Here is a 26,817-nt window from a genome sequence, read left to right as displayed (position 1 = left end):
GTGTGGGGCCGAGACAGCCTCAGCGACTTAATCACAGCGACCCTGTGAGGTGTAGGTGCATCCTGGTCCCCCATTCAGTGGTCACAGAAGCACAGTAGGGTTTAAGTGACCAGCCAGGTCTGCAAGCAGCGGATTCAAGATTCCAGAGTCTGGGGGTCTGACACCAAGCACCTTTGGTTTGTAAAGATACAAAGGCTCCAGCAGGCACAGGGTGGAAGAGGAAGTTTCTGGTTTTGAATTTTTTTTGTAGACAAGGGGTCTTGCTGTGTTGCCCAGGCTGGTCTTGAACTCCTAGGCTCAAGTGATCCTCCTGCCTTGGCCTCCCAAAGTGCTGAGATTACAGGTGTGAGTCACTGTGCCCAGTGAAAAAAGAGGAGGCGTCTTGTTGACATGGATTGGGAGAAGGTTGAGTAGCTGAGAAGGCAGAGAGAACAGCCTCTGCAAACAAGGAGGTGGGGGGTGTTTCTGGGTATCGTGAGCGTGGAGCAAAGGGGACAGGGAGCCCAAAGCATGCTGGGGCCAGAGCCTGCCCAAAAGGCCTGTGCCCTGAACTCTGGGCATCATTTAGTAGGAAAGGGGAAGTCAGTGGTGGGGTCTTGAGTTTGGCAGCACCCCTGTGAGAGCTGGGCGTATGCAGGCGGACACTGTAGCCATGGCAGCAGAATCAGTGGTGGAAGCAAAGGGAACTTACTGCCAACTTGGGACATCTTTTGGGGCTCAGTTCAGAGAAAAACTGAGCAAGAAATAGGTCACAGGTTTTAGGAAGAGTATTAGAGTATCTTATTTTCTGACATGTCCAGGAAATGCCATTTTCCACTGGATGCATTTTTTTAGATGGTTGCTTGGAGCTTATGTCTTTGTCTTAAGAAGAATGGTTTTCCAGTTTTAAACACGTTATCTGGCTGGGCGCGGTGGCTCACGCCGGTAATCCCAGCACTTTGGGAGGCCGAAGCAGCTGGATCACTTGAAGTCAGGAGTTCCAGACCAGCCTGGCCAACATGGTGAAACCCATCTACTAAAAATACAAAAATTAGCCGGGTGTGGTGGCACACGCCTGTAATCCCAGCTACATAGGAGGCTGAGGCAGGAGAATCACTTGAACCCAGGAGGTGGAGGTTGCAGTGAGCTGAGATTGCACCATTGCACTCTAGCCTGGGCGACAAAGTGAAACTCTGCCTCAAAAAACAAACAAACAAAAAATAAATTTAAAAAACCCCACATATATCCCACTCTTCTTTCCCTTCTAAAAGAGAGTATATGGATATAATTTAATCATTTTTTTTTGGTTATTTATGATTGTACAATTAGAAACAACCAAACATTAAAAGGTAGGGAATTGATTAAATAAATTGTGCTTGATTTACCTTTTAATCATAATGCTTTAGAATAATATGCAATGTTGGCTGGATGCGGTGGCTCACACCTGTAATCCCAGTACTTTGGGAGGCTGAGGTGGGCAGATCACCTGAGGTCAGGAGTTTGAGACCAGCCTGGCCAACTTGGCAAAACCACATCTCTACGAAAAATACAAAAATTAGCTGGGTGTGGTGGCACACGCCTGTAGTCCCAGCTACTTGGGAGGCTGAACCTGGGAGGCAGAGGTTGCAGTGAGCTGAGACTGTGCCATTGCACTCCAGCCTGGGCAACAGAGTAAGACTCGGTCTCAAAAAAAAAAAAAAACAAACAAACAAAGGAGGAAGAATATGTCATGTCACAGGAATATGTTCATTATAGTTTGTTAATTAAAAAGTAGGATCCAGATGTTTGTGTAGTATAATTTCAGTTTTAGCAAAAATAAATATTAAAAACTTGGAGGAGTATGTTATGTAATACAAATGTTATGGGCTATCTCTGAGATTAAGTTAAAATTTTTCGATCCCTGAGTAAATAACTGGGGATGTAAACATCCCTTACAATGGACATTAATTTGATCAGAGAAAAAAGACAGTTTTTTGAAAAGCTGCACTACGTTATAGACACAGCTGTTATCTTTATTCCGCCTGAGTCTTACCATCTCCACTGCAGGGTTCCTAGGGCCCCGGGTGGCACTCCTCTGTCTTCCTTGTCTTCAGCATCCAGACCACACCTTGTCTGGAAGCTGAGTTTGAATCTCAGCCCCTGGGCTTGCCAGTGGGAGTTCTTGAGTCTTGGGCCTGGCCTTGGACTCCTGTTGTGAAGTGGGAGCCAGCCTTGCAGGTGACTGCTCAGGTGAACATGTAAGGTGCATCTAGGCTGCTCGGGCCTGGGGCTACATCCTGAAGCTTACCTAGGCCTTCAGCGAGTGGCTGCTGTTTATTCCAGCGGTGAAACCCAGCCGTCATATTCCTTGAAATACCTTTAATAACTCTTACCACACTTTGAATTTTCAGTGAGTTTGACCTTGACCGTCTGTTTGAAAGAAAGGCAGACACACACCCACACACACCCATGGTGAAATGGAGGCAGGATCTGGCATCCTGGGCTGAGAAGTGCTGGTCTCCTCTTTTCCTATCAACACTACCCTGTTGACCATGCAAAGCGCATGGAGGTGCCATTGTCCCGGGGTCAGGGAGTTGGCAGGGAGGTTTGCTGTGACTCAGGAGCTTCCTGTGTAGGCCCCAGGGATTGGGACTGGCCTGGCTCAGAGCAGGAGCCACCCAGGGAGCAAGGGAACAGCCTCCCAGGGCCTCCCTGGTCCAGCTGCCTGGCCCTGCGGGCTCTTCTGAGGACAGAGCCCTGACAAGTGAGGGTCAGTGCCCAAGAAAAAAGGAGCATTGTTAGGGGGTGGGGGCCGGGGGAACAGCCAGGGCATTGTCACCCAGCCGGGAGGCTCTGTGTGTTCCGTGGCTTTAACAGCTCTCTGACAGTTACAGGCACTGAAGTTTGGGGCTTCTACCCCTTGACAGCAGGTAGGTCCCTTTTTGGCAGCTGTCAGCATCTCTCAGCCCTTCCCTGCCCTGCTTTGGGGGGATTTTTCTTGGCATTTCCAAATTCTGGGGGCCACATCCTCCCCCACCCTCCCCTGCAGTATTGAGATGAGTGGTAGAGAATGCGGTGTGGGTTGTTGGTAACGATCCCAGAGCCCAGAGAATAGGGGCAGTGTTCCTGGGGGAGAGCCCTCTCCCGGCTGCTGGGGTGCTGAGCCTGATGAGTCATGAGGGGTACGGGCCTCAGAATGCTGGGGAGGCTGGCCTGGGGTTACGGGGTATGGAGAAGCTGCCACCAGCAAGCAGCAAGAGCTGTGGGGGTCAGATGGGGCGCGTGCTCCCACCAGCCTCTCGGAGGAGGTCACGTGTTTGTCATTATTGGCTGTGTCTGACGTGCGGGAAAGCAGCCGTGAATACTGAGGAGCCTGTCACGTTTGTTCTCTCAGCATCTTTGGTTTATCTTAAACCTTAGTGAGATGTTTGCAGTTCTTCCCACGCTGTCACAGAGCATGACCTTGTGGCCTCAGCCGCATGCCCTTTAGACATTGCAGTCCACTGCACCATGTGGGCCTCCTGGAGCAGGGCTGGTTGCTACAGGAGGGGCTCCTCCCAGCAGTACGGGGACAGTGTTCCTCCGGTTGTGGCCTCTGCCCCCCGTAGCTCCCGAAGTTACCGACCTTGGGCTCCTGGGGAGGGACAGGTCTCACTGACGCCACCGTTGCTTTTGTAGCCCTTTCTTGGAAGGGGTGGCCTTGGGCTTGGTGAGTACTCCTCCCACCTGTTTCCAAGCTCTGAGGATGCTCCTCGGGAATGAGAAAAATCCAAGTTAGTCATCAAATGCTGGAGTCAGGCTGGGAAGAGGCAGCCGCTTGGCACCACATACATCCACCTGGGCCCACCACCCTCAGCCCAGGCCTTGGACCTCTCTGGGCTCCTGGCTAGGCCCTGGGCCCAGCTGGTTTCTGGTGGGAAGTGACAGGCCCAGTAACTGAAGCAGGAGGCTCTGGTCCAGACTGACCTGGGTGGGTTGAAACCTGCCTCTGCCATCTCCTGGTACCCAGGAGGGTGAGGCGGCTGTTCATGGTGTTGCTGGGCACCAGGCCCTGGGCAGCTGTGGTTGTTTCCATCCTGGGCCTTCTGCAGCGCCCAGTAGACCACTGCCTCCCACTCACCGGTGTCACAGCAGCCAGATGGGTTTCTGCGGCCTGAGCCCCCTCCCTCCTTCCCGTCCTATTTCCTAGACAGTGTGGCCTCTTTGGCCATTTGTTGACCTTCCATTCTCCTTGGCTTCTCAGTGCAGAATTTCCATAGCACATCAGTCTGCACTGGTGATTTGGGGCTCTCTGGTGTACATGTGCAGATATACACACCCATGGGAGATGAGGGAGGCGTTCCATTGTCCTTCAAGGCTCAGCTTACCTGCCATCTCCTTTGAGTCGGTTTTTGACTGCCCAGTTTGAATACCTGTGCCCACCTTTGTGTGCTCGCTGCACTCTTTTGGGTCATTCTGGAAGAGCCTCCATTTTATTTTGCCTCACTGGCCCGATTGCCAGCCATGTCTGCCCTTGAGGCCATCCCTGCTGCCCTGGTGCAGCATTAAGTCCACAGCGAGTGCCTGGTCTCATTTGTTGAATGAATGTCTGCAACATAATGTGACCAAGGTCCCACAGATCAGCAGCCCAGTGAGCTGAGAGCTCAGGTGAGCTTATCTGTGTGTTTCAGAGGGGGCGGTGGGCAGAGGAGAGCAGGCTGTTGTCCTGAAGCCTCTAGAACCTAGCGGAGAAGAGGAAGGACCCAAAAGAAGGAGGTGTGTGCACCCTATAGGACTTACTTTTTAGGTGCAGGTGCCCAGAGGCCAGGCCTGTCAGTGCTACCTGGGGTGGGGCTGGAGAAGGGAAGGCCTGCCACGCTCCATAGGTGACAGGAGGGCCAGGACCGCTGTTGGAGGGAACCACTGAACCCTCGGCCCTACGATGCAGGCCCACATGGGGCATAGCCCCCTGGGCACTGGCACTGCCCACTGCGCATGTGTCCTGGGGCCATGCCAGCCTTATCTGCTGCTAACCTGGCTTCTTCACCATCCCTCAGTGGGCGCAGCTGCTGCTTCCATCCCAGTGTCTGCTTCTCCCTTGCTTGGTGGGTCGTTATGTACCCACTTAGCCATAGGCTTTCACTGAGTCCTCACCTTCACGCGGGATGTGGGAGGTCCCAGGGGCCCCCAGGCAGCTCAGGCTGGCCTGCCCTCTAGTGGGGAGCAGAGCAGACAGATCTCCCAGCCCAGGGGGGCCAGCTGTGGTGGAGCCCGCCTCCCCATTCTATTCTCAGAGAGGAAAAGCACAGGAGTACACGATTGAAGGCACAGACTGGGCAGAGGGGCCAGAGTGGCCCTCTGAGGGGGCCTTTCGGGCCCCCAGAAGAGTTTTCTGGGTCAGAATCAAGAGGCTTTTTGCATTCTGTGAGCCCAGTCACTTTGCCTCTGGTCGGGGTAGGTTTTCCAGAGCATCTTCCTGCTCTGACGGGGGGCGGGGATGGTGGGGGTAGTTTGCCACAGGAACTCCCGGCTGCTGCAGCTGCTGTGTGGCTAAAGCCACCTCCTAGTTCAGTGTGCTGAGGGCAGGATGTGGGGGAGGGCACCTGGGAGGAAGGTGTCAGGGCAGGGCTTACCAGGACCCACGGGTAAGTGTTAGACAGCTTTTGGGGCTACACTTTGGATAGGAGGCTGCGGGTCCCCAGCATCGGAGCCCACTCTTTCTCCCCCACTCCTGAGTTTGGAGAAAGGCTGCCAGCTGGTGCCTCACCCCTACCCCTCACCAGAAGAGGGCCTGTGCATGCCCCCTGCCCCTCAGTCCCCAGTCCCGCAGCTGCTGTGCAGTCCTGCTTCTCTTTCTGCCTCCTCCCCTGCATCATTCCTGCCCTAGCTGTAGACCTCTCCACCTGGCTACCCCTGTGCTGCCCACGAGCCCTCCTGTGCCGCACCACACACCCACACTCACATGCACGCACATACACACACGCCGTTCTCTTCCAGGACAAACCCTCCCTGGTTCCTGAGGCCCTGGGGACCAGTGGGGTGTGTCTGTCTCTCTCCAGTGCCTCTTTCTCCTCTCTGCCTTTCCTTAGACACGTGCCTCTTACCTCCTGTCTGGCCCAGCTTCCTCCATGAACCGCTGTTTGGTTTTCTCAGCAGGAGCCTCCCCTTCCCAAGGCTCCCACTTTTCCTCTACCAGTCCTGCCCTGGGGCCCTCACTCCTGGGTGGTCACTGTTGACTGATTACTCATCAGTGTTCCCTCTCTAGACCCTGGTTCTGATGTCCATGCCCAGCAGGGCCGGCCCAAAGGAGGTGGTGGGAAATGTTGGGGAGAGTTGGCTGCTGTGGGGCTTTGAGGAAGCCTCCTTCCTTGTCTGGTTAGGAAGTTATGGCAGCAAGGCAGGGCAGCCCTGCACACTGATCCAGCTTTTCTTATTCTACTCCTTTTCACAAGGCTCACAGGTCACACGGCTGCTGCCTCAGAGTCACTGAGGCACTGCTGTGCCAAGGCACAATTGGTTTATGTTAATATCACCCACCCCAGGAAACCTCCCTTGACCCCGTCCCTAGGTCTGGCTGAGATGGCCGTCGGTCCTACTCTCATCTGTAGGATTGCAGGAATAACAAATGACACTTAATCACAGGCCTCTGAACAAAAACTGGGACCCAACAAATTTACAAATTTGAGTGTGCTGATTTCATTTGTAGACCCTGGGAAAACCGATGCCTGTACCTTTCCCAAGCCCTGGCAGGGCATTGGCACAGATCTGCTTTCGCCCTGAGTCTCTATAGGGGTCTCTGTGTCCATGCCTTCTCAGCAGCTCACAACTGCTGCCCAGGGAGATGAAGCCCACCTGCTCCTTTGCCAGAGGGCTCACCCCCTGGAGAAAAGGGCTGGCTTTGCAGGGTGCGTGATCCAATCCGTGCTGGCCTTTGTCACCTGTTTCCCTGAGCAGCTGCTCAGAGCTGTGGAGTACACTGCAGTCTGCCGAGTGCGATGGCCCCTTCATGAGTCCCAGCGACTCACCAGGGTCACAGCCAGAGCTGGGTGGACGTGTGCCCTCTAGATGAGGCTAATCGGAAGATATTCAAGGGCATCAAGCTGCCCCGCCCAGCTTGGTGTGTACATGGTCCCCGGGGGACTTCCTCCCATCCAGGGTGGGGCAGGTCAGATGTGGGTCAGTAAACTTCTGTGACCTGGCAGCATTCTTTGGAATTCTCCCAAGTGAGTATGCAAGGGTTTCAGCGTCAGCTACCTTGTCTCTGCACATCTCTATGCAAGTGAACATATTAAAGTACCTGAGAAGTCCTGCAGCAAAGCTTCTGCGTAGCTTGACACAACCGAGTCTTTGCAAATGATTTTGAGTACTGAACTTCCCCTTTTCAAGAAATGTTTAAAAAAAAATTAATGCTGCTTTATTATGATTATTATTTTTTGAGACAGAGTCTCACTCTGTCGTCCAGCCTGGAGTGCAGTGGCGTAATCTTGGCTCACTGCAGCCTCCGCTTCCTGGGTTCAAGTGATTCTCCTGCCTCAGCCTCTTTAGCAGCTGGAATTCTAGGCACATGCCACCATGCCCAGCTAACCTTTCTATTTTTTGTAGAGATGGGGTTTCACCGTGTTGCCCAGGCTGGTTGCAAACTCCTGACCTCAAGTGATCTGCCTGCCCCAGACTCCCAAAGTGCTGGGATGACAGGCATGAACCACTGCACCCGGCTGCTTTATTACTATTATATCAAATACCAGTTTGGAAAACTGCCTCAAGGAATGCTCTCTTTGGACTGGAAAGCAATGAATATAGAAAGAGTACTGCTTCAGGGCTTAAATAATAATCTGTGCAGGCTTTGTAGGAATTTGAGTCAGAGTTTCCCCTCCTTATTGTTAAAAGGATGCATAGAAAATATTTTTGGCTTGGAGAATTCTTTGCCACCTGTGGCCGGGGCTGCCAGTTGCCATTCTAGGGGGAACATGGAGATAAAGCAAACATTGAAATATGTTTTTTGTTGTCAGCAAAAATAAACATCCCAGGCCGGAAGCCAGGGCATGGAAAGGGGGAAGTTTGGGGACATGAAGTTGGAATCCCACTTGGAGATGGGCACTTATTCTCATACCACCACTTTTGGAGCCAGACCAGGGAACCTTAGGGGGTCTGGGGCCCTCGTTAAAGCCCAGGCCTCCAGGTTCCAGACAAGGGAAATGATGGCTTGAGGTTCCACAGCAAGTCAGTGCCAGGCTCCTGACCCCAGCCCGCTGCTCTCTTCGAAGCATCATGGTTTCCGAAAATCTTATCTAAGTCCCTTGTTCCATGAGGCCATAAAAATGGCAACTGCCATGTATGAAGCGCTTACAGCCTGTACCAGGCAAGGTGCTGACGCCTCACCTGTGTTAACTTCCACAGTGGTCTCTCCAAAGGGACTGAGGCATCTAACTCCCTCACTCATGGCCCTTTGCCAGCTTCCCCCACTCTGAGCACACTGACTCCTAATCATGCCCCCACCTCTTTGTCCCCTGTCCCCTGTACCCACGCTGGCCTCCTCTGCTCGGGACCCCTGCACTTGCCGCCTTCTTAGTTCAGAATATTCTTCCCCAGGTCTCTCCTGGGCCTTCTTCTTGCCCAGCCCTTCCTTAGAGAGACCTTGGATTCATTTGCCAGTGCTGCTGTCACAAAGGGCCACAAACTGGGCAACTTAAATAGCAGAAATGCACCCCTCCCAGTTCTGGAGGTGACAAGTCTGAGATCCCACGCAGGGCTCCTTCCGAGGCGGCGGGACCTGTACCAGCCGTCTCTCCCTGCTGGGGGTGGATTGCCGGCCGTCTTTGGCGTTCCTGGGAATGTAGAAGTATCACCCTCATCTCTGCCTCTGTCTCCTCACGATGTTCCTCGTTTGTGGGGGTCTGTGTCTAAATTTCCCCTTCTTATAGGAGCACCAGTCATCGTGGACTAGGGACCTACCCTGCTCTGGTATGGCCTCATCTTAACAAAGGTCATCTGCAAGGACCCCATTTCCTAACAAGGTCACGTTCTGAGATACTGGGGCTTAGGACTTCAACATACTGTTTTTTGGGAACACAGTTTAGCCTGTACCAGGCCTTCTGACAAGCGCCCCCCGTTCCCATCATGCCCTCTGCACTTCATTGATACTGCAGCCCTTGGTGGCGCCTGCAGTCACTTCATTTACTTGTTTGTCTGTCTCCCACACTAGGGTGTGAGTATGAGCACTGAGGACAGGGACCTGGTGGTCATCTTCACACTGTGTCTTCAGAGCTTGAGCAATGCTAGGCACAGAATTACTCTGTTCACTTAATTACTCAGTGAATGAGTACGTGAATGAATGAATGAACGAATGAAAGAAAACAAGGCCTGTTGTCTTTCCCATCCATCACTCACACAAACTGAGGCTTTGAGAAAACCGGAGCAGAGTAAAGAACAGGCTTTTGTGTGTGATTCATGAAGCAGTAACGGTTTCTCTTTTATTTACATCTTGGATAAAGGGCAGAAGCAAGAAGGGTGGCTGTGACTGCATTCTTGATGTTTTCAGCATTTGTCAAGTGGGACGTGTCACCTCATTTTATTTTTGCACGTTCTCCAGTCAGCTCTACTGAGTGTAAATGCGGGGTGCCACTCTCACACCCTCAGTTCCCACGTTGGCAGTTGGAAGGGAGTGCTGCATGCATTGCGCGCTAACTTCGTGCTTGCCATCTGGGAGGGAAGTTGGGATCCAGGTGGTTCAGTCCTGGATCTGAAATCCTCTGTGGGAAGTGCAGAGAGACAGGGTAGCTGGGTGTCTGGAAGGGGGTAGCAGCCTTTCAATTCGTCTGGCCGAGAGCTCAGATAGAAATCGATCCCTCGCCACAGCACGTGTTCAGCTTTGGGACAGTCAGATGTGGTGCACCGAAGACAATCGGCTGGGGACTGTCGGTGGCTTCCTCTGTTACCCTTGCCCTGTCCACTCTCTTTGGGCCTGGGAGGGTCGGTGTCTGTGACTGTCCGATCCTCACTATGCTTGGCTCTAGAGGAAGGGGCCTGCAAGATGCTCATGGCCTGCTTGGGAGGACCAGAGTCATGCCCAGGAAGCCGTGCTGGTGACCAAGGGTGGTGGCCATCTCCTGCCTTGTGTGTGCTTGTTGTAAGAGCCGTGGCATCTTTGGCCCACAGGGATTGTGGTCTGCCAGCTTGGCTGAAAGCACAGCTGCCTGGTGCTTGTGTGCATTTTGAGCTTCCTGTGGCCCATGTCTCCTCTCTACGAGGTACACCCTGGGACTGAAGCTAGGGTGGCTCGAGTGTCCTTGACTACTCTGTTGCCCAGAGACGGCTTGCTTTTTCTTACCCTGCCAGGCCCAGGGCATGTGTGGCTTACTCCCGGGCTGCTTGGGACATCGTGGAATTCTTTAACCAGGAGATTCTCACCTCCCCCACCATACCCTCCAGAGTCCAACACAGACGTAACTAAGCTCAGGGTCCCCAAGGGTCTAGGCCCCAGGTGGAGGCGAGGGGCGGGTAGTGTGAGGTGTTGGCTGTAGGGAAGGGAGTGGTAAGAAAACATGGGCCTGCCCTTACTCTCAGTGACCTTCCACAAGTTCCCTCATCTCATCCTGTCCTCATTTTTTTGGTGCAAAGCAGGGATAACATGTCCTCGGAGGGTGGTTATGGAAATGCCCAGTACATACTGTATGGTAGGTGAATGGCACGAATCTCTCCAGCCTTGGGGAATCAATTCAGTCCATGTTTGCTGGTTTCTAGAACAACTGGGCACGGTGCCGGGCCACACAGGGGAATGGGGAGGAATAAGACATAGTCCCTGTCCTCAGAGAGAGGGCACAGGTTAAGGAGAATGCTCTGTGACTCATCAGTGGTGTAAGCTCAGTCAGCTTGAGCCTCTCTGTTCTCCCTGAGTAGGCACCACTGTGAGGAGGCAGTGAAGCGTTCTCAATGGGAGGGAGGAGCCACAGCCCCACCATCGTGCCTGGGACGCTGAGGCTTAGAAATGCCAAAGCTGAACCTGAAGGCGGTTACCAATGGTGGGCTGAACCATTTGGCGTTGGAGGTGGGAGATCCAATGGGAACTGTGATTGATGGGGTTCCGGAGGGTCCGAGAGCTGACACCTGCTTCGGGAGGGTGCCTGCAGGGGCCCTGTTCTGGCCCAGGCTTGGTGCTAAGGCTTCACCAACATGGTCTTGTGGAATGCTGGTGGCAGCTGTCATTGGCTCTATTGTACCAGTGAGGAAACAGTGTCTCAAGGGGGTTGAAGATCACTGACTGAAGGCCCAGGTCTGCCCACAGCTGCCTCTGCTGCTCCATTGCTTCCAGTACCTGGGACTTGAGTTCCAAAGCCATCCTTGGCATAGGCACATAGTGAGCAGTGCCTGGGGAGAGATTGTCCTGGCTGGAGAGCTCGTCAACAGGCTGAGCAAAGGTGTTAAAATAGGCTGTCCTGTACCTCTGGGAGTTGGTTTCCTGGTCATGTTGCAGTCCAGTGGAGACTGGTGGCCCCTCCAAGCAGTGACTCAATCTGGGTTCACTCCATCAGGTTGTTCTGTCATCCAAGTGTTTTTCGTCAGCCACATGAATGGGGTCTAGGGAAAGCATGCTGTTCATCATACACCTGAACTAGCTTGGCCTGGAAGCCCCCACCATGTCTGCTCCCATTCTGTTGGCCAGGACATGTCCTGTGGCTCCTGTGCACATGCAAGGGAATCAGGGCAAGTTGAGTATGTGGCTATGGGAGAGCAGCCTCCAGGTTTCTGGCTGGAGCCAGCAGATGTGTGAGCCCACAGTGCCAGTTTCCCACTGAGGTCCTCTCAGTGCAGAAAGCCAAGCACCAGCACCTTTTTTTTCCCACTGCACTCTAGGTGACTTGGAAAGTACTGAAGCCTCAGGCCAGATGTTGGAGAGAGGAGAGCCAGGATTCCTTGGGCACTGAGAGCAGGGAGGGTTTTTCAGTGAGCCCCTTGTGCTCAGCCAGAGCAGCTGGGTCAGGTGGCCCTGGGTGAGACTCAGGTTGTCATGTGTGCCATTTGGTGGGAAAGGGCAGTTGGACAGCAGTGGAAATCATTTCTGTTTTCTGTTGATGACTGTCTTGCTCACTCAGTGGCTGGTGCATGGGCTCTGAGATCTGCGGAGGAGTCCTGAGAGCCACATGTACACGGTTGTCCACGTGCGTGCACATGTTGTAGACGTGTCCCTGTGTTGGAACATCTGGAGTGTGGTTCTCCAGTTGTGTAGCCCAGAGTCTGCCTCCCTGGCCCGGCCCCTCCCAGCTCCTTCCTCATTAGCTATGTGGATGAAGGCGAGTTGCCTTGGTGTCCCCATCTGTACAATGGGAATAATAATCGACTCTGCCTCACGGGGTCATTGAGGTGATAAAGTGAGATAGTTCATGCCAAGTGCTTAGAGCTGGGCTGGGTGCACAGAGGTGCTCGATGGCTGTTAATTATTGGCTGGATTTGAATCTAAGCCTGTCTGACTCTGACTTCAAACGTGTGTTCTTCCTAGAGACTGCTCAGTTGGTAATTTACAAACTTTCAGTAAGTAAATAAGACATTTTACTGGTTTTAAATTTCCAGGAGCACATGATGAGAAGTCTCCCTTTCACCCTGGTCCCACAAGGCCCCCGGTCCTCTCCCCCGTGGTGGCTGCCAGTCTGGCCAGTTTCTTGTGCACATCCCCACATACTCTGTGCATATCCAGTAAGATCCCACTTAAGTCTTCGATAAGTTCTTGAGGACTGTGACTTTAAACGAAATGTACAATGAAACCAATTTTTTTCTCACTATTATAAAAAAGTGACGTTGAAGGAATTGATGTTATTTGAGGACCTGCTGTACAATTCAGTTGATGCTGCACCCTCCAAGAACCTATCCCCAATGTTCAATGAAGACTTACTGTACAGGCAAATGTTGATTTTGTGTAACCCTTTTTTTCCCTCCCCATACATATTCTAGCGTGCTATACTCAGTGATCGGCACCTTCTCGGAGATCTTTCCATGTCACTACAGAAAGCGCTCCCCGTTCTCTTATGTGGCAGCATGGTCTTCCACCATATGGGTCATCATAAGTGATTCAGTCTCTTCTTGTTGGACTTTTATTTAGTTATTAATTTTTGGCGATTACAAACAGTGCAGCAATGTGTGTAAGTGCATATGTGGGTGAGTTCACCCTGTGGGATCAGGTGGTCCTGGGTGAGATATACCCAGATATTGTGACAGATATTACCGACTTGCTGCCTTTTGAGATGGTCAAATTCACATCCCCCCAGCCCTGGCCAACACAGCATGTTAACCGTCTCTCCAACTTTCAACAATCTGGTACATAAAAAAATGATATCCTAATGTAGTTATAATTTGCATTTGTTATATGAATGAGGTTGAGTATTTTCTAATACTTATATGTTGGGAGCCTTTTGTAGTTAATTTTCTGTACTTACATTCAAACATATCTTTTGTTCATGTTTTCTGTTGTGTTAGATTGTCTTTTTAAAAAAATCAGTTTGTACGATCTTAATTATATTTGAGAGAGATTAGTCATTTGTGATATGAGTTGCAAATATAATAATGTGGTGTTCCTGGTTAAGAGGATTCATGACCAAACCATGGGTTTTCCTTAAATTGATACATAAATATAACTAATTCTCCATCCAAGTCCTATTCTTTTTTTCTTTTTTTTAGACAGGGCCTCACTCTGTCACCCAGGCTGGGGTGCAGTGGTGCAATTTGTGCTCAAACCACGCTCCTGCCTCAGCCTCCTGAGTAGCTGGGATGATAGACATGGGCGTGTGTGCACCACCAGCCTGGCTAATTTTTGTATTTTTTTAGAGATGGGGTCTCAGTCTGTCATCTAGGCTGGTCTCAAACTCCTGGACTCAGGCGATCCACCTGCCTTGGCCTTCCAAAGTGCTGGGATTACAGGCATGAGCCACCGCTCCCAGCTCCAAGTCCGGTTCGTAAGGGTTTGTAGGAAAAATAAATGAGCATGACTGGTCAGGAAGATTGTGAAAAATGGAGGACCTAGCTCTTACTGGTATTAAACTGTATTATGAAGCTATTGTAATTAAAACAATGTGGGAAAAAGAAAACCAAACCAAATCAATGTGGTATTGATGCAAGACAAATTAATGGAGAGTCCAAAATATGTGGGAATTATGAAAATATTGGCATTTGAAAACAGTGGGTAAAAGATGGGTAAGTAAATGTTGTTGAGACACTTGAGAGCCCATCGGGAAGAAAATGTACACAGATGCACACCTCAGTCTTCCACTGAAACAACTCCTAGTGGATCCAAGATTTAATGATAACAACTTAAAATGTAAAAATAGTTGAGAAAACCATGGGCTGATTTAAACAACAGTCTAGGGAGCAAAGATCAAAAGATGAAAATATTTATACACTTGAATTACAGAAAAGTCAAGATTTTATGCCTGGCAAAACCACCACAACTAAAATAGAAAGACAGCAACGTGGGCGGTGCTAGGCCTTACCACTGCCTGCTTGCCCCCACAGTCTCCGTTCCTGCCCTTGTTTTCCGGGTTGGGGTGCCAGTGCCAGGCCCTTCAGCTTGGAGAGTTTCGTGAAGCTGACAGTGGTGTGCTGTGTCGGTGGCCGGCAGGATGGAAAGACCCTGATTCCAGCCCTGGATAGGCTCTCGCTTCCTGACCCAGGTGGCTCTCAGGAGATGGTGTGGTTGAAAACCTGAGGCCTGCCAGCTAGGATTTCAGAATTGTCCTCTTCTCCTGGAGCTGGGGCAAGTCTGGGTTGGCAACGCTGTGCTTGTGGGTGCTTCCCTGCTTCTGGCCCCCTCAGATTGTATCTCAGACCACATGACAGCTGCCCCCAGTCTCACTCCCTGCAAGTCAGGAAAGGACGTCCAGCCAGCTATGTTGTCAGCCCACTCCCCTTCCTGATGAAGGCAGAAGGCTCAGGAGCCTGTGTCCTGGAGCCACAGGGACCTGGGGGTGTTGGGGGAGATTTGCTGGTTATATAGCCTCAGTTCGGTTGTTTTGCCTCTTGACTTCCTTTCTTCATGTGTGAAATGGCAACAGTGGCCTCTGCCTCTTAAGGACATGGAGTTTACGTACTTAGGAGATTAGGTCTGTCATTTGCTCAGTGCAGCACCTGGAATATGATAAGGGCCCTGGTAGTTCTGGTGGAGGTGATGATCAGAATCATGCTGGTGGAAAGCCAAAGAAAGACAGAAAGGCCTCCGATGAGGCCAGAGAACATTCAGCCTCATGTGAGGAAGAAAGTCCTATTTGCTGACACCAGTGCAGCATAGTCAGCTCTAGTCACAGAGGGAAGTAATCGACGGCCGGCCCTGACTGTGTGCTCATCATGACTATAGGAAGGATATTTCTTTACCCTCACTCCACAGGCGAGGAAGCAGGCTTGGGGAGGGGAGGGATGTACCCTTTCCCAGGCTGCACAGCTGGAGGCTCAGCCCCTGCCCTCTGACCGCTGGGCATCCTTCTCCCTGGGGAGGGGGCACCTCTGTGCTTGTGGTGGTCTGGGAAGAAGAGCACTGGCCAGCCATGGAGGAGTGCTGTGGGCAAGAGGATTCTGCAAGTTCCTTCCTCCAGGCCTGGCAACAGGAGGTTAATGTGTGGGATCCTCTCCGCTCTCCCCACAACACACACAGAGTGCGGTCAGGCTTTGTTACGTGGCCTCTGATTCCCGCCTTGTGGGTCCAGATCTGCCAGCCCTTTTATGCCCCCTTTTTTTCTTTTTCTGCCAGCCTGTGATTCATACTTCCCCCCCGGGATAGGACTAGATTGGTGCCTGGCAACAGAGGGAGGGGTTAGCTCCTATCAGCTCTGACTGTAGCCTCTCAGGTGCCACTGTGAACAATAACACAGATGAAGCAGCCCCTCGGCCAAGACACACGGATCGAGGGACTCATCTGGTAGATTGAGGGGACTGCTAGGGGTGAGCTTTCCTGGGATGCTGGGGAGTAATGTGGCTCTATGGAGGCTCCTGCCTTCTGCTCCTAAGGACTCTGACAAGTTATCTTCCTCTTACAGGATAAATCCCCGTTCCTCTCTCATCCAAATACTAAACTACAATGTGAAAAAAATCACAACTAAATTCCGTTCTCAATCTTGCAGTTACCTGTCGGGGCCTGATTGCCTTAATCTGCTTTTCTCCCCTTCTCTTTCCCTTCCCTTCTATCCTTCCTTTGTCTCAACAAATGAAAAAGAAAAGCTTGGGGTAGGGGGACCACCTATTTTATGAGGACAGATTAGTTGTGCTGTATTTACCAACAGCCTCAGAATCTTAGCTGAAAACCGTGGGTTATTCTGCACTCATGCCACGTGTCCACAGGGCCAGCTAGAGGCTCTGTCCATCTTGTTCACTCAGAGATCCACAGCTGAGCAGCCGTATCTGGAAGGTCACCGGTCTTGCACCAGAGGGGAGAGAGGGCTCTGGAGACCTCACTCCTGCAGTTACGGGCTCTGCCCAGGAAACGGCATGTTCTATTTTCACTCACAGCTCATTGGCCAGAACGAGTCACAGGATCACCCATTTACCAGGGAATCAGGAAGTGCAGTCCTGCCTTGTGTCCAGAAAAGGGGCTGATAGGCCAGGTGTGGTGGCTCACACTTGTAATCCCAGCACTTTGGAAGGCCAAGGTGGGCGGATCGTGTGAGGTCGGAAGTTTGAGACCAGCCTGGCCAAACATGGTGAAACCCAGCACGTCTCTACAAAACAAACAAACAAACAGACAAAAACAGAAAAGCGGCTGCTACCCACAGTCCTTTTATTTTCATATTCTGGGTTTTCTTATCAGCCTTTTCCACAGTAAGTGTCAGTTCGTGTGGTTGTAATTCAAGCACCTACCCTTATCTCTATCAAGACCTCTTCATTGTCATCTCAGTGACTGCTTTTGTTGTTGTTGTCATCATTTTTTAAGAGATATGGCCAGGCACAGTGGCTCACGCCTGTAATCCCAGCACTGTGGGAGGCTGAGGCAGGTGAATCACTTGAGTTTAGGAGTTCAAGACCAACCTGGCCAACATGGTGAAACCCATCTCTACTAAGAATACAAAAACTAGCTGGGTGTGGTGGTGCACGCTTGTAATCCCAGCTACTCGGGAAGCTAGGCCAGAGAATTGCTTGGACCCGGGAGGCGGAGTTTGCATTGAGTGGAGATGATGCCAGTGTACTCCAGCCTCAATGGTAGACCAAGACTGTCTCAAAAGAAAAAGATGCGATCTTGCCATGTTGGCCAGGGTGGATTCAAACTCCTGCGCTGAAACGATCCTCCCACCTCAGCCTCGTGAGTAGCTGGGATTAAAGGTGTGCCCCACTGTGCCCAGCCACACCATCTCAGTGGCTCGTGACTAGCCCTTTGTGGTGGCATGCCCAGCATTAGCCAGCACCCCATTTTCGCACATGCACTCTGTGTCTTTTCTCTTGTCAGTGTGTGGTCAGTGACTCCCCCTAGGCCAGAAGTGGCCTTCACTTGTTGATCATTTCCGTAGGCCAGCATCCCAGGAGTGGGTGTGCTTATCCTTTGCCTGCTCTTGGACCTGGCCCTCCAACACCCAGTGTTGAGAACGCAGAACAGGACTGGCCCATCCTGAGAACTCAGGGCCAGTCCTATTCTTAAGGAGCTGTGCTTGCTGAATGGGTGTGACTTTTCTGGGTCTAATGTCAGCTCATAAATTCCCAGAACTTTGGCTCCACAAGGTAGCGCCATCCTCAGGCCATTTAATTGTCTCAACCCTTTATCTTATAGGGAAAAGTTACCAACTCTTATGCCTTCACGAGTTTGCTGTTTCTTCCCATTAGCTGAGTAACTGGAAACCAGTTACTCAGGAATCAGGGAATTGGGTCAGAGAGCATTTTCAACAGCTTCCCTCCCCAGCCTGGGGCAGAGGCTGCTAGGGTGACCTGTACTGTCCTTGTCCCAGGCTGCTGGTCTTGGTGACCTCTAGCTCTTCACCTCTCTGGAGCTCCTTTGAGAGTGACAGTTGTACTTGCCAGGGGAAGGCCTCCATCTCCTCTTTTCCAGGCTTCGTTGGAATCAAACCCATTGAAAACACACCACTGGCATGGAGTCCTCCAAGACCAAGCTCCTTTCTTTTTGTTTTGTTTTGTTTTGTTTTGTTTTTTGAGTGAGGATCTTATTCTGTCTCCCAAGCTTGAGTGCAGTGGCATGATAGCTCACTGTAACCTCTGCCTCCCGGGTTCGAGCAGTTCTCCCACCTCAGCCTCCCAAGGAGCTGGGACTACAGGTGCCCATCACCACACCTGGCTAATTTTTGTGTTGTTTGGTAGAGATGGGGTTTCACCATGTTGGCCAGGCTGGTCTCAAACTCCTGACCTCAAGTGATCTGCCCGCCTGGCCTCCCGAAGTGCTGGGATTACAGGCGCGAGCCACTATGTCCGGCCACGGCGTCCTTTTTGAAGTCTGTCCATGAGGTTTCCAGATCTGACTTTTCTTTCTGGAGAGACCTGCTTCTGCTCGGCAAGGCCTTTGAACTTTGGCGATGGCAGTTCTGTCCCAGATTCTCAGATCCATGGAGAGGGCAGAGGAATAAGTCAGACTTCAGCCCTCTCACCCTTTATTGGTTGGGACAAAACTTTTGGGAAGTTTCCACTGGTCAGTAATAATAAGAATAGTAAGTATAGGGAAATACAATAGCTGACATTTATTGAGTGTCACTGGCTAGGTACTGCTAAGAGTGGGTGTGAAGTTGTGAGATTGTGACATGTTATTTAACCACCCTGCGCCTCTCATGAGTCCCCATCTCAGACCATTGTGAGAATTGAGTGACTCACTGCATGTAAAGTGCTTAGAGCAGAGCCTGGCACCAAGCAAGTGTGCAAGAGCTGGGTGCTAGTGCTGGGATCGCGAGGCTTCTTGCTTTAAAGACAAGGAAACTGAGATTCCTAGAGGATGGTGGCGACACAGCCCTCTCCGTTACCTGAGTAATTGGAAACCAGTTACTGAGAAACTGAGGAATTGGGTCAGAAAGATTATATGATACCACAGAGGAAGAGCAGCCTCCAGCTCTGGAGCAGGAGACAGTGGATTAAAGAATCAGCTTCATAACTGGGGTTATGGTACAATCTTGGAGGGATGTGCAAAGGGTTCTGGGGCTATGGGGAACGCAAGGGAGCCACTAATTCTTCCTGTTCGGGCTGAGATGAGTTGAGAAATGTGAAAGAGGATTGAACTTTTGCTCTGGGACTCTTAACAATCCTGTGAGGTGCAGGGAAGGGTTAATAGCACCCTCATTTTATGACTGGGGAAACGGAGGCACTCCACAGCTCAGTGACCTGCTCTTCTTCAGAAGCTGGTGGATTGGGGATGGGTTTCTAGGCCTGTCTGCCTGGCCACCCCTCCCCAGTTCCAGGTCCTGGGAGAGACAGGGAGCGTCAGGACCTAGCTCAGCGTGGTTACCAGGCTGGGTACGATTGGGTTAATCATTTTGGAAGTCAAAGAGGACTTTGGGGCCACTGGGGTTTGCAGGCCTTTATCCCGTCTCCCGGCCCTGCCCCCAGCTCTAGTAAGTCTCTGCCTTCGTCCCCGAGGGAAACAGTGGCCCCTTGTTTTCTCCGAGTTCTGAACTCCAAGCGCCACACAGAGCAGGATCCAGCATGGGCCCTGCAAGATGGCGTGACTTGGAAACAGAGCGCCCACAGACCTCAGGTCCCGGCGGGCAGCCTTTCATTGAGACACTCTTGCTCCTGCTGAGAGGGACAATCCAGACCCCATCCTCTGAGGAGGACAAGAAGTCCCCAGGAATGTTCTCTTTTCTGGGGGCAGAGTGTGGTCAGAAAAACAGAATGACAACCTTGAAATGAGTTCCTGTCCCCATGGCATCTGCGAGACACGCCTCTGTGGTGCCCTTCCCCCTCGGGCATCCCCCTGCACAGTGTCCTTTCCTCCATGGCCTCCCCAATCTCAGGAGCTGGGCCCTTTCTCCTATAGGGCCACACCCAAGGGCCCGTCTCTTTTCCAGCCAGCGGAGGGAGACTGCGGCCCGTTTGCAGTGTGTTCAGAGGACAGACCCCTTCAGGGCAGTTGTGGCATGTCAGTCAGCTGAGGAAGAGCCACCAGAGCTGCCAACAGCCCTGCTGGTACCCAGCACAGATGCCACAGCGAGAGGCGGCCGCACCTGAGAGCGGCCTAGGCCTGATGTGTGTCCCAAGCTGCTGTTCTCACAAAAGGGTTTTACTGGCATGAAAATGCTTGGAAAATACACAAAGGAGGCTGGCCCGTTTCCAGAGCTCAGCTGTTTACCTTCAGCGGAGCGCCGGCGATGCGGAGAGCTTATTTTCCAAACAGCCACGGTTGTCAGGTCTACGGGCCTCAGGCTGATGCCAGGCGAGGACACCAGGGCGTCCCCTCTGCTCACCTCCTTCCCCAGCACCAAGGGAACGCCACAGTTTCTCCCAGGCAGGGAAACCTGGAGGGCTGTCTGGAGATGTGGTGTCCCATCTCCCTGGTGCGCATGGGGGTTCTGCAGGCCCGGATGCGTCGCTCCTGTGGCCCGGCTCCCCCTGCGCTCGTAGCTGTCTTGGCCTCTCATTTGTGGTGCCTGTCCCACTGGAGCCACAGACTGTAGTGGAAATGGGTTGGTGTTTGGCTGTGTCTGAGAGCCCAGTGTTCTCTGCCCATGGCCTCTCTACCTTCCTTCAGATTCTGCTTTTTCTGGGAAGAGGTGTTGGGTGGAGTGTAATTTGGAATCTGTGATGAGAGCCCAGCAAAGCTCTTGCAGTTTCTTCTTTCTATCAAAGGGGAAACTGAGGCCCCAAGGGATGGCGAGCCCAGGTCAGCGGGCCGCTTGTGGAGGCTGACACGTGGGCATTGCTGCACAGTCTCTATCCTGGCCGCTCCACCTGCGTGGCCCTGCTTGGTCATTTTCCTTCCTGGGCCATTGGTGTCCTGGTCTATGCAGCAGGGGGCATCTTCCCCGGCCCGTGGGCTTGCCGTGAGGATGAGCCAATGCCAGGTCTCAGGAGATACTGGGAAGTGTCTTTCCCATCCCCTTCTTCACCCAAGAGCCCCAGAGATGGGCAACTTCTCAGCTAGCCTGGTTTTGGTTTTATTTTGTGTTGTTTTGTACACAGGCCTGTCACCATGGGGAGGGAATAGCATTCCTCAGTAGTTTCTTATTGTGAGGTCTAAAGGATTTTTTTTTCTATATAGGGGAAATCCCTTAACATCTTTCCTGGCAAACAGTAAGAAAGACGAGTTAAAGACACCAGCAGACGAGAGCTGCCGTGTTCCGGGGGTGCAACGGAGAAGAGTTTAGTAAGGAACCATCACAGGGTGCGGGCAGGCCCGAGAGCCAGCACAGGACAAAGTTCCCTGCTAACAAGCCCTGAGAGCTGTCACCACCCCTAGGCCTGAGGGGACAAGGGGACCAAAACATACCTGGAGCCGTAGGGAAGGCGGTAGTATTGAGAGAGGGGCTGCCCTGCTGCATGGGGGCTGTGACTCCTGCCAGAAATACGGCAGGGGGTCGGGGCGTGAGGATGCTGCAAGTACACCCTCCCTCTCTCCTTCTTGCCCATCTTCTGTTGTGCCTCCAGTTGGCCCGACTTGGCCAGAGGAGAAGGCAGCCAGGTGGTTGTGGCCTTAGAGGACAGCTGCCTAGGGCACAGAGCAGGCATGGGGAGCGGGGTTGTGGGGGCAGGCAGCGGGGAATGGAGTGAGAAGCACAGCCTGAGATCTGAATTTGTGTTCCCACTCCACCGCCTTCCTGCTGTGGGACCCTAGGCAGGTTTTAAAAGTCTCCGTCCTCCACTTTCCTCATTTGTAAAATCACTTCTCGTAGTGGTTGTTAAATACAATGAAAGAAATGCACGCAAGCTTTGAGCGTGGTGCCGGCTGCCAGTGACCATTTGTAGTTGTCATTATGATGTCTTTAGTAACATCTTTAGAACAATCAGCCTTGAATCCTGGAGCGAAACCCACTTGGGGGTGGGGTTGAGAGCGGGGGTGGGGCTTGTGACCTTCTCTGGCCTCTGCTGAGGCCAAATTGGGGGTCAGCCAGGTGCCAGGCTGGCGCCGCTGCCTCCGAGTCACTGGCCTTGCAGGTGGTGGTGGCTGTGGGCCGGGAGGGAGGCATGTGGCGGGTCAGGCAGCGGTGTCAGGCTGCCCCGGCTTTTGGCAGGTGTTCCTGTCTTGGGGTCAGGTGACGCTGACTGTCTGTTGGCCAGAGGCCTTGGGGACTGATCATCCCAACCTCAGGCACTTGCAAAAATAAACACCTTCCCCGGCAAAGCAGGGGAGCAGCGTGGAACAGATTGCAGGCAGCCCTGCACGCCTTCGCTTCTCCCGACGAGCCCAGATTTCAGTGTGAAGTGCAAGCGGCTGGTCGCTCGAAGCAGCAACGTCTAGATTCCTGAAGACCACAGCTTTGCCAAGACTTTTTATAGGTTAGCAGAAGCAGTATCCGCTTAGATCTAAGTTCTGATCAGGCTGTGTGACGTTAGTCATTTACTTAACCCCTTGGAGCCCTAGTTTCCCTAGGTGGTTGGGCAGATGGGACATGTTCAGAAAAGCCTTTCTCTGTAAAGCCATTTCTCAGCATCACTTGCCTGGCCTGTTGACACCGTCGCCTTGATTCCTCTTATGTGTCTTGCACATCCTGGATAAGCATGGGACTTGGGGAACAGAAGTACAAACGTGGGCCGTGCCCTTGAGGAATTAGCAGGAGAGAAGAGTTGTGGGGTCTTGGAGGGTTTGTCCTGCTTGTCCTGTCTATATTTTCCATGTCAGCCCTCCTGCCCCATCTCCAGAGTGCTACAGGGAGGCTGGAGGGTCCTCTGGTGATGTGCCCTGGGGTGGACAAGAGGATGGGGGTAGTGGACTTAGGTGCTGAAGTTGTTGCTTTTGTCTGTGTTCCCTGCCTCGCAGCTGAACCTGAGCCGGCCGATCGAGGAGCAGGGCCCCCTGGACGTCATCATCCACAAGCTGACCGACGTCATCCTTGAAGCTGACCAGAATGATAGCCAGTCCCTGGAGTTGGTGCACAGGTTCCAGGTGCGTGAGGACCATGCAGCCCTTGGCTGTGGCATTTTCAGGAGGAGGAGGGGAGGCCCTGGAATGGCCGTGTGCGTGTTTAGGGCGGTAGCGGCTCTCTGGAGGTATAGTCTGGAGAAATGGCTCTGCCACTGGCGAGACATGGGCTCATGGGCAGGTGCTTTGTGCAGCCTCGGTGTCCTCGGGTGTAGCATGGGGACTGAACCAGGTCATGGTTGGGCCGTCTCCACCCCCTGGCTGTGTAGACACAGTTTACTGATGAGGCACCACTGAGTTCCAATGTGGCCTCCACGCCCTCAGCACAGGCACGCACAGCTCTTTCCCCCGGCTCGGGTGGGCACAAGGGATGGAACCCTTTTGCTGCACATGATAAAGGGGACCCCCGAGGGCCTTTGAACTGAGTCCTGCCTTGGTGGAGAACCCTGCCTCTGCCCGTTACTTTGACCTGGGTACTCACCTTTGAGCACAGCCAGAGGTATCTTGCTGAGTCCCTTGGTCACTTCCCTGTCCCCACCCCACTTCCCCAGCAGCCTCCCAGGTCCTGCCCGCTGCCTTGGGGTTCTCATGCTGGCTACTGACTTGTTCTGTGTTCTTTCTGTTGTGGACAAGAACATGATTCTGTCCTCTGGAAAGCGGCTCAGAGGTCATGAAAAACAAAGTTGTATTGTCAGTGAAAATGCAGGCAAGATGGTAGCTGTTTTCGGGCCTGCCTAGTGGGATGGGGATGCCTGAGCTGGGGTTTCCAGCGTGTGATAGGTGCAGATTTGGTGCCCTACTTTTCTTCATCAGGACAAAGGGCATCTTGCCCGCCTCCTGGTCATCCGCTGTCGCCGTCCTGCTGACACTGTTTTCTCCCCGTGTGTTTGGGGTTGGCCACCTTGGCCCCTCTTGCTTCCCTGGGGCTCTCACCCTGTTCCTTGGCCAACTCCCTGCTGCACGTTCCTGCTTCCCACCAGGAAGTGGCCCCAGAGGCAGGTGCAGTCTGCTCCCGGCCTCCCCTGCTCAGGGGCAGGGCATGTCACACGTTACGCCCTCCAGGGCGTCTGCCCCGCCAGTGGCCCCAAGTCCATTCTACTTGCTGGACGCTGTCTCCTTCATCGGACTGGAGACTGTGGGAAAAACATGGTTGGGCTCCTCTGTGACCTCATGGAGCCTCAGTTTCCTTATTTTTAAAATGGGTGCTAGGAATAAGAAAAGCTCAGACCGTGTTGGGAGGATTGTGCTGGGGCTCGATGGGAACAAGACAGAGGAGAAGTGTGCCCTGGTGATGCACTGCTTCCTGAGCCCCTGTCCCATGCCAGGGCTGGGCTGATCAACACTCACCCATGTGCTACATTTGATCCCCACAGCCTTGGTGCAGACTCACCAGCCTTGTTGATAAGCAGGAAGTGGAGACGTGGGAACATGTGCAGCTTGTCCACAGGGAGCCGGCAGAGCCGGGGGTCAGTCTTGAGTTTCTCAGGTGAGCCACTGCTCATCCTGGCGGCTTGCTGTTCTGTTCCTCTCTGGCCCCAGCCTACACAACTGTCCTGGGGTGTGGTCCCAGCCAATCCAAGTCACACAGTGACTTTCCCCTGAGCCGTTTGCTCCTGCCTCACCCCCGTCTCCTTGTCTCCTTTGGAAGGCCTCCAAGTCCCCAGTTCATGTTCCTATGGTGCCCTCAGGGCACATTTTCTGGAGGAGCACAGCCATGCCTGGGCTGCCGCACAGCCCCTTGGTGCAGGCATAGCGCATCTCTTGTTGAGTCCATCTGGGGGACAGTGGCCTTCCAGATACCTGATTACCGTTACCTCCAAAAGCACTGCAGAGCAGTTACCGCATACCAGGCCCTGCTGGAAAGCGCTTCACGGCAGTTGACCCATTTGCTCCCGTGAGCTGTAAGGTTCGATGATTCCTGTCCTGTGGATGAAGAAGCAGGTGCAGGGCAACTAGAAAGTGGTCCAGGAGGATTAGAGCCTGCGCTAGCTTGCTCTCCTCACGTGCTGTGTGGCCTCTCCAGAGACGGATGAGGTGGAGGACTTGGGAGTCAAACTGTCTTCAAGGCAGATCCTTGCTCCAAAACTTAGGAGCCACTCGCCTCCCCCCAGCCTCAGTTCCTTCCTCCTCGGGTGGGCAGGTTGCTGGGAGGAGTAAACGCCTGTGGGTGTGAAGTTCCCGTTGTAGCTGAGTGCCACTTCATCACACCCACACGGTTGCTCTTCCTAGAGAGAGGGCCACAGCTCCCGGCTAGCCTGGGCCCGGAGTTCTGGAACATCTGCTCCCAGGCTCTTATCCCTCTTGCCTGCTCCCCAGGCAGGTGATGTCCAAACAGTGAATGAGAGTTTGGACATCTGTGTGTGTGTGAGAGACACACACACAGCCCACAGCCCAGGCAGGTGATGTCCAAACAGTGAATGAGAGTGCCCACTGTGTTCCTTTTCTGGGCAGAAAAGAATATTACAGGGAGAATGTGTGGAGGGCAGCATGGGGACTTGTGGCTTAAGGCTGTCAGGCAGCCACAGATATGTTTCTCAGGTAGGGTCTTGGCTGGGTCTTGGAGGATGGTTGCTGTGACCTCACTATAACCTCCCTGCACCAGTATTTCTGGGATAAATTTTCATCGCCGTCTATGCTTCAGTAAGAAACTGGATATCTGATAAAGTGGGAAGTTTCCTCCTTTGTGAAGAGAACAATCCTTTGGTGAAAAGGGTGCGGGGCTGCACTTTCCAGAGGCCCCAGGAGAGAGGAGGCAGGTGGGGCTGGCACAGAGAAGGACCAAGAGACACTGGGATGGGGGCCGGGGAAGACGCTTCCTCCTGCCACTGGTCACTGGGCTGTCAGCGTTGACCGTCCCCCTCCCTCTGCCATAAGATGCAAGTTCAGAGCCAGACCATGTAGACCCAGGGAGGCGGACACTTGACCTCAGTCATGCCCTTTGTTTTCAGATTTTTGTTTCAAATTTTATTTTCCAGGCATTAACAAGGAGGCATGAGTGTGGTTTGAGGACTGGGAGGGATAGGGATGCTACAGGCAGAGGCAGTGGAAGCAGCACGCAGAGCTGGGGTCCTCCCATTTTGTTGTGAGCAGGAAAACAGAGGCAAGATGCTTTGCCCCAGCAGGGGCTCAGCTGGAAGGGCCTTCTCCACAGGCCATATTCAGGTCCAGGGAGGAAGGAGGAAGTGGTTTGGGGCTGTGTGGGTGGAGAAAAAGAAATTTCTGAGATGTTCCTCAGGGCCCCGGAGCACTGCACCAGGCTGCCTGTGTGAAAGCTCTGGTCCCCAGGGAGGGAAGAAATTCCCAGTCAGGAGGCCGTGCCTGCTTCTGGCTGCCCTGGTGAGCAGGTGGAGGGTGTGGGCCAGAGGCTTACTGCAGAACTTGAAAGCTGCTGGTCACCGAACCGTCACCACTGCCCCAGGGTTTTGGATTTTGTTTGTTTGTGTGTGTGTGTTTTTTGTGTGTTGTTGATCGGCTTCTAAACGGCTTGGCTCGGCGACTCGGTTGGGATGATTCAGTTGTTTTTCTGTTCCAAGGTTCACGTGGAGCCAGCAGCCTGGTGCCTCCGAGGCTCTGCCTGAGGTTTGGTTCTCGGTGTGCAGACCCAGGCAGGGGCCCCCAGGGCCTGGCCACATGGGCAAGTGGGGCTGGCGTGCCAAGAGGATCCCTGCCCTGGGCCTGGGGACACTAGGGGCCTCCTGGCCTGGTGAGTGGCTTCCCCAGGGGAGCAACACGAGCCTTCTCCTCGCCGTGGCGCCCAGAGCCATCTGCCAGGTGTGGACGCAGGGTGGGAGGAAAGGGGCCCGCCCTCCTTTTCTGCTGCCCCTTCTAGCCCCAGAATTGCCTCTGAAGGGCTGCAGTGATTGTGATCCATGGGTCATGTGGGGCTGCCTCAGGGGACCTTCCTGGGGTTC

The 26,817-nt window shown here is 53.0% G+C and overlaps 1 protein-coding gene across 3 annotated transcripts in view; it reads left to right on the top strand.

Moving 5' to 3' along the window:
• ITPK1 (inositol-tetrakisphosphate 1-kinase) overlaps window positions 1–26,817 on the top strand; it is a 181,870-nt gene that overhangs the window by 82,651 nt on the left and 72,402 nt on the right. For 2 of the 3 annotated variants that reach the window (XM_025391664.1, XM_025391663.1), the window contains exon 4: window positions 22,805–22,930. In XM_025391664.1, the coding sequence (XP_025247449.1) occupies window positions 22,805–22,930 (126 nt within the window). Of the gene's footprint in view, window positions 1–2,760; window positions 2,889–22,804; window positions 22,931–26,817 lie in introns of those variants that run through there. The other variant, XM_025391665.1, reaches the window with a different exon arrangement.

Source organism: Theropithecus gelada, chromosome 7b (assembly GCF_003255815.1).
Source record: "Theropithecus gelada isolate Dixy chromosome 7b, Tgel_1.0, whole genome shotgun sequence".
Taxonomy (NCBI): domain Eukaryota; kingdom Metazoa; phylum Chordata; class Mammalia; order Primates; family Cercopithecidae; genus Theropithecus; species Theropithecus gelada.
The sequence above is the reverse complement of the archived record's forward strand: the minus strand, read 5'-3'. Positions and strand labels throughout refer to the sequence as shown.